The 7500-nt window shown below is 42.2% G+C and overlaps 1 protein-coding gene across 1 annotated transcript; it reads left to right on the top strand.

Moving 5' to 3' along the window:
• The first annotated feature begins 2035 nt into the window (after nt 1-2035).
• Nucleotides 2036-3067, top strand: LOC101100439 (olfactory receptor 6K2). Its single transcript, XM_011291102.2, is given in 2 exon segments — nt 2036-2643; nt 2646-3067. Coding segments are annotated over 2 exon segments (960 nt in total). The 5' UTR covers nt 2036-2105.
• Nucleotides 3068-7500: the final 4433 nt, after the last annotated feature.

A 7500-nucleotide genomic window follows, 5' to 3' on the forward strand; every position in this document is an offset into this window, starting at 1 on the left:
TTAGCTGTTTGGCGTTAACATCATTAACATTTGCACTAGATTTAGGATTACTAACTTTTGGATGAAGATAGGTGTGGGTTCAGTGGCTTCAACGTCAGGAATTTATTTTCTTACAATTCTGAGAACTAGAAGTCTGAGATCCAGGTTTGGGCAGAGTTGCTTCCTCATGAGGTCTTTGTGGTTTGTAGATGGCTGTCTTCCCCCTGAGTCTTCCTGTGGTCCTCCCACTGAAACTGTCTGTGTCCACATCTACTCTTCTTGGATGTTCATCAGTCATATTGGATCAGGACCCACCCGAGTGACCTCATTTTGATTTAATTATCTCCTTAAAGACCCTTTCTCCAAATAGAGTCACATTCTGAGGTCCCAGGGGTTAGAACGTCAACATGTGAACTTTGGGAAGATGGAATTCAACCTGTAACAGGTGGAGAGAGCAGGTTTGTGTCCAGGTGAGACCTCTACGTGAGAGGGTTCTGAAGAAAATGTGGATCACCGGAGAGAGACCCACAAATAAGGAATTCTGGAGCCACTGTAGTGAATGAGAGTAGAAGGCCAAAAGAAGTTGATAAGCAATCTTGAATAAATAAAGTCTCTGTGTGAGAAAAAAATATGGAGTAAGAAATAATAAACAAAGATAGAAAAAATAAACAAAGATAGAAATCTGGGAGGTGGAAGACAGAATAGCCAATGAGGGAAATCAGGATAGCATGATGTCAAAAAGGCCAAAAAGGAAAGACGTTCAACGATCAGGTGATTGACCTTTGGACATTAGTGGCAATGAGGAGACGGGGGGTGGGGGGCACTGGATTTTTAATCAGAAAGCCACTGATACACTTTAAGAAAAGAGATGTAGAGCATTGAGAGCAGATCATTGATTCAGAGGGTTTCAGGAGCGAATGAAGTCAATAAATACATATTAACGTATTAGGGAAAAATGATGTTGATACAAAAGAAATAAATAGTCTGTGTAGAGATAGTACTTTTCTCCCACGATAAGATTTGTGCCCATTTGATAGCAGAAAAGAGAGAATCAATGAAGAAAATAAAACAAATGTTTTCAAAAGGGAATAAATTAATAGGACCATATCCTGCAATGCCTTGAGTTTAAATTGCATTTCACAGAGCCTCCAGCCCCCCCGTCCACCTCCGCTCCCCATACAATCCCCCTGGAGCAGCTCTGCATTTATGGCTTCAATTAGCCACTTTCCATGAACTACGTCATTTGACCAAAGTCTTCTGTCACAAAACACACTTGAGATCCATTTTTTTAGAAGAGGGGGAAGGGAAGGAATGGGAGATTGTAGAATGACCCATCGTTTCTTAAAAAAAAAAGATGAACGGTGGTTTTTCTTTTCTGAATATTCTCTGAATAATTGTTAAATACATATTATGTATATTATGCATATATATATGGAGGGATGAAGGGAGAGAGAGAGAAAGAGAGAGACAGAGGATGTCTTATTTAGAGGCAGAAAGGGAAGGAAGAGGGTGAAATTCACCAGTGATGGTTTGTCTTTGGCATTAGAATATTCAATGAAATCATATGCCAAGAATTAGATGAGGAATTGGGAGTTTGAGGAAAGAATTTTAAAACCGTTTTGGGGAGATCGTTGGGGAACCAGTAAGACTTGAATACAGAAGAAACATCACCTAGCTGTTCCCTCACTGCCTTGTCTAATTCTTTTTTTGTCTAAACACACCTGACCAGTAGGATTAGCATCACCTAGAAATGTGTTAGGCATGCAAATTCTTTGGCCTTATCCCATATCGACTGAGTTAGAAACCTTCAGGATATAGACCAGCAATCTGTGTTTTAACAAGCCCTCCATATGGCCCTGATGCATGCTAAAATTTGAGAATCACTGGTCTAAAATGTTGACTCTGCTTTCTGCCTGGATATTTTTCCATACTACAACCTTAGTTGTAAGCATCTATGGAATATGGACTATTTCTTTCTTTCTTTGTCTTCCTCTGCATCCCCAGTACAGGGATCTACACGGTGCTGGCATTCGGTAGGCATGTTTACTTCCTGGCCAATAATCGTAGGCACCTCCTACAAGGCTTGAGTGAACTGGGAGTTGGAAGTCCTTGTTTTCAACTAGAAAATGGAGAGCCCCAATCAAAGTGCCGCTCAGGAGTTCATCTTCTCTGCTTTCCCCTATTCCTGGGGAAGTTCTGTCACCTGTTTTATTCCACTGCTCTTCATTTACACCTTCATTGTCATTGGAAACCTTGTCATCATCACAGTGGTCCAGCTGAATGCTCCCCTCCACACACCCATGTACTTCTTCATCGGCACCCTTTCCTTTCTGGAGATCTGGTACACCACAGCGACCATTCCAAAGATGCTTGCCAGCCTGCTCGGTGAGAAGACAATTTCCTTAAATGGTTGCCTCCTGCAGATGTATTTCTTCCATTCCACTGGCATCAGTGAGGTTTGTCTCTTGACAGCTATGGCCTTTGACCGCTACCTGGCCATCTGCAGCCCTCTTCATTATCCCACTATCATGACCCCCAGGCTGTGTGCCCAACTGACTTTAGGTTGCTGTGTTTGTGGCTTTATCACACCCCTCCCTGAGATTGCCTGGATCTCGACACTGCCATTTTGTGGCTCTAATCGCCTGGAGCATATCTTCTGTGACTTCCTCCCGTGCTACGCCTGGCCTGCACAGACACACAAGCCATCGTCATGATTCGGGTGGTGGATACTGTCCACGCAGTGGAGATTATCACAGCCGTAATGCTCATTTTCATGTCCTATGTTGGCATTGTGGCTGTAATTGTACGTATTCGGTCAGCTGAAGGCCGCCGCAAGGCCTTTTCCACGTGCGTCTCCCACATCACTGTCTTTTTGCTTTTCTTTGGCAGTGTGGCCCTCATGTACCTACGCTTCTCGGCCACCTACTCCTTATTCTGGGACACAGCCATTGCTCTGGCCTTTGCAGTCTTGTCCCCCTTCTTCAACCCCATAATCTACAGTCTGAGGAACAAAGAGATGAAGGAAGCTATAAAAAAACACTTGGGTCAAGCTAAAATCTTTTTTCATAAGACCGAGGACCTCAAGTAAGATCTAATTATTGGACGTCTATGTGGCCACTGGTGCCTTTTCACTCTCAGCTCTGTGATCTGTCCTTTCCCATCAGCTGTTTACCGAGACTGGTCTTACAGAGGTCACCAAGAAACAGAATTCCCTAATAACTGAATTCAATAGTTTCTTTTGCTCTGTACCCAACTTGACACATTTTTTTAGAGTACGTAATTCATTCATTTAAATTAAAGTCAGGTAGCACACAGTGTAGTATTGGTCTCAGGGATAGAACCCAGCGATTCATCTCTTACATACAACACCAATCTCATCTTGACAAGCGCCCTCCTTAACAAAGTCAGATAAAAACAAATATGTCAAGTGCATTGAGGAGGGCGCTTGACATATCTTTGGATCCGACTATGATAAGTAAGCTTTCTGCCACTCACTTTAGTCAAGATAAGTTGATTTGCTGGAAATGATCTGGGTAAACATTTAATTTTAGCATTGTCAAAGTATTTGTTTGTAAGATATGGTAATGGAAAAATTATCTTCATAAGACTAAGTTCTCTCCATGGTACTACCAATGGATACAGTTGAAAAATAACCCTAATTCCTAACTTGAATATTTATTATTGATAAATAGCCATATAGACATATTTCAGCAGGTCTTATTATGACTCCCCTGCTCCTTTTGTACCTTAGCAATGTTGTGCACGGTGAGTTCCGGTCTGGGTCAATAATGAGTCAAGGCCATCTTCGTGTGCTTGCGGCCAACTGTAATGTGTGAAGCTAGTGGAGGCCATTGTGGTCAACAGTAAATCAACTTCACGTACATTGGTGACCATGAGAAACTAGGAGAATGGGCAGGCCTCTGTAGAATTGACAGGGGATGAGACCCAAAAAAGTAGTTGGCTGCAGTTGTGTGGTGGTTCAAGACGATGACAAAGAATCTTAGAGCAAGAAGTTCACTAAATAATACTTTAAAAGCAAAAACAAAATGAAACAACACAAACAAACAAAACTTGGCCTTCAAAAAAGTGAAGAAATACAACTAATCTATTCATTAATGAATCAGTATTTTTTTTCATAGTAAATTGAAAAACTTAATCTTTGTTTTCAATGTCATAAAGGGTATTGTATTAATTAAGCAACAACATCGATAAATACTTATTGAATGGATAAACCAGTATGGCCATGCTGAATGATCCAGCCCACCGATCGCTGGTATTGAGAAACTCTTCCCTTTTCAATCTCTTTTCCCCTGGCTTTGAGGATGGTGGGCTCTTCTTGTCCTCCTTTGTTTGAGGGCTCTGTCTTTCTGACTTTTCTTACACGTTTCATAAAGGGTGATTTTCTCCAAGGCTCACCCCTCAGTTAGAATGTGATGAAGTGCTGCTTGGGTGGCCCAGTTGGTTAAGCGTCTAACTCTTGGTTTCAGCTCAAGTCATGACCTTGAGTTTGAGCCTCGTGTCGGGCTCTGTGGACAGGAGAAAGGGGAAAGGGCTTCTGAGAAAAGGCTAATACTATCTCATAAAGAGCTCAGATGGAGAAGAAAAGGTAAATGAGAGAAAAGCAAAAGCCATAGGTTGTGGGTGGAGATGTCTTGACAAGGGAAGTCTTCAGGGAATATTTGGCATAAAAAAAAATGAGGGAAAAGAGAAAAAAGGAGATCATTAGTGTTGCTGGGTTCAAGTAATGTATCTCTGTCTCACGTTCTTCCAGAGAAATCAGGAATGGAATTACTTCACTGACTGACTGACTACTTATTTTAACTGAATTTTCCCAAGTATAATATTGTTTGTTAGAGAATTGATCCACATAAATCTCCAGCATGGGAAAGGGTTACACGATTTTCTTATCTGTTTTTTCCACTTTTCAATTTTATATTATATAAACCTTTCCTAGATATTATCAATGTCCCTAAATATTAATATAGCCTAAAACTCTCTCACTTACATCTATACTTTTCCACCCCAAGCTGCTCTCCAAAGTGAGGCTAAGTTATTTCTTAAAACTTAGATCTGACCACTTCATTACTTTGTTTGAAATCCTGTGATTAGACCCACCCTACTCCAGATTGTGAGTAGAATTTTACTAAGTAATGTGTGTGTGTGTGTGTGTGTGTGTGTGTGTGTGTGTGTGTTGAATAAAGAAAATTCCAAGAGGAGGGAAAAACAAAAGCAAAAGAAACAGGAAAAGAAGGTTCATGGGGTGTGTTGACATTCATGTGTTACTTTGTAACACTGCTCTTAGTAAATCTTGGGGTCAAGTGGCTTCTGACTTGGTCAGCACAGGAACAGCCAGCTCATTCTTGTTAATTTTAAATATATTTCTTTTCCCAACAAGTGTGCTGCATTTATTAACCTTACTTTCGCTTCTAATAATAAAATAACATTTTATATCTTCACGGCTGTAATTATATTAATAATAACAATATTATATTAATAATAACAATAATACAATTTTCTACTTATTGGGCTTGCATTATATACAAGACATTGTAATAAATGTCTCCTGTATATATGTTACTTGATAACAATCCTAAGCGATGGGTATTACTATCATTCTTAGTATATAAGTGAGAAAACTGTGGCTCATAGGGTTTAAGTGATTCGTCTAAGGACACACATTTAGTTAGAGGCCGGACTGTGATTTGCACCCCGTTCTATTATTTCAAAAGCCTTGCTCTAGGGGTGCGTGGGTGGCTCAGTTGGTTAAGCCTCTGACTTCAGCTCAGGTCATGATCTCCTAGTTCATGAGTTCGAGCCCCACATCAGGCTCTGTGCTGACAGCTCGGAGCCCGGAACCTGCTTCAGATTCTGTGTCTCCCTCTCTCTCTGTCCCTCACCCGCTCACACTCTGTCTCTCTCTGTCTCTCAAACATAAATAAACATTAAAAAAATTTTTTTAAAGCCTTGCTCTTAACCACCATGTTATATTCCTAATATTGCATCGATGGTCCTGAGAAAACAGTGACATTCTGAGGACTTGCTTCTCAGAAGCTACTCAGCAGAGACCATCCCTGAGGTTCCCGTAGGTGCTATTGAAATACTTCACCTATTTCTTCAAGAAATGTCTAAAAATTATCTACCATATGCAGGGGAGAGTGATGTGTGTTGGAATAATGCTGGGACGAGGCACATTCTCTGATGTCTGGAAGCTCACGGACCGGGATCCAAGTTGAACAAATGCAAGGAGGTGAAATATTTACTTTGCTTTTCCTCATCCAGTAAGCAACCATTAAACTTCGTCCACATTAAAAAAAAAATCAGCATGCATAGGGTTAGCAAGGGTCTTCCGTAAGTGGTGGGACAGCATAGATTACTGTTATTAATTTACTGTTATTAATTATTACTGTAATTAATAAATTACTGTTATTAAAATATGGAGCTGGCTTCACATTTGTTCTCCTCGTTTGCATGGTGGAGTTCAGCTGTGGGACTACTCCTTAATCACAAAACAAGGTAAGAATAAAAACCCGTTTGTATTCAGGAGGATATTATTAAGGTGCCGGAGAATAGAACACAGGATGCTAATTCTCAGTAGCTTTGTACTATTAGTCGCTACTGCAAATCTAACGACTTGCATCGTTTTGATACTTAACTTCTGCCTGCTCAGCCCATGCACCTTTGACCCCGTGCTGTGTCATTCTTGGGAAGCTGCTACAAGAAATCAGAGATGTTGTCCACACTGAAGAACAACAGAAACTGCTACAACCGATGATGAAAAAGAAACACACAAGAGTTAGGGAAGGTCATCAAGAGGACGGGACCTATGACCTGGATCCCGGGGATGGGAGGTCCAAACCCCCTCCCCTGTCCTTGGAATGTGGGTTCCGTTGGCCCTTCCCCCTCTTGGAGGCCGGCCAAGGACCCAGATGCTCACAGCTGCTGGCCAGTATATGCAGCTGAACCCTGTTAATGCCTCACCATAAACTGTTAAGACCCTGGCGAGTGGGTACAGGAACCTGTAGCCGCCCAAGACAAGCCCGGTATGTAAGTTCCCTTTGCTTATTATACCCGCCACCTACCGACCTGGAGTGGCCCACCTCTTTCTGGGTCTCTCCTTGTCCTCCAAATATGGGGACTGGTCTCAGATTACACCTGCAGAACTCCCCGCGGTGGGGTGGGGGCTTGCAAACCAACACAGAGATGCTGTCGACTTTATCCTGAAAAGGTACTTGTCCTCCAACACTTGGAATCTCGGAAGAGGCTGCACTGAGCACGAAGGCCACCTGTCACCTCCCCCATCCTGGGCTGCCCCCAAAGTTTCAAACCGCGGCTGCTACTTCTGGGAATTGATCATACATAATTGCTAACCAACCTACCACCTTGTGGCCCGAGTTGAATGTTGGGATCAAATCCGAAGTATCTCCTGGGGCTTTGCTTCCATCTCGAGTCAGTGCTGGGGGCAAAGGGGAGGGTTACTTAGAGGGGACCTCCGTGCCTCCCTGCAGTGACCCTGCATCCACA

Source organism: Felis catus, chromosome F1 (assembly GCF_018350175.1).
Source record: "Felis catus isolate Fca126 chromosome F1, F.catus_Fca126_mat1.0, whole genome shotgun sequence".
In the NCBI taxonomy this organism is placed as follows: domain Eukaryota; kingdom Metazoa; phylum Chordata; class Mammalia; order Carnivora; family Felidae; genus Felis; species Felis catus.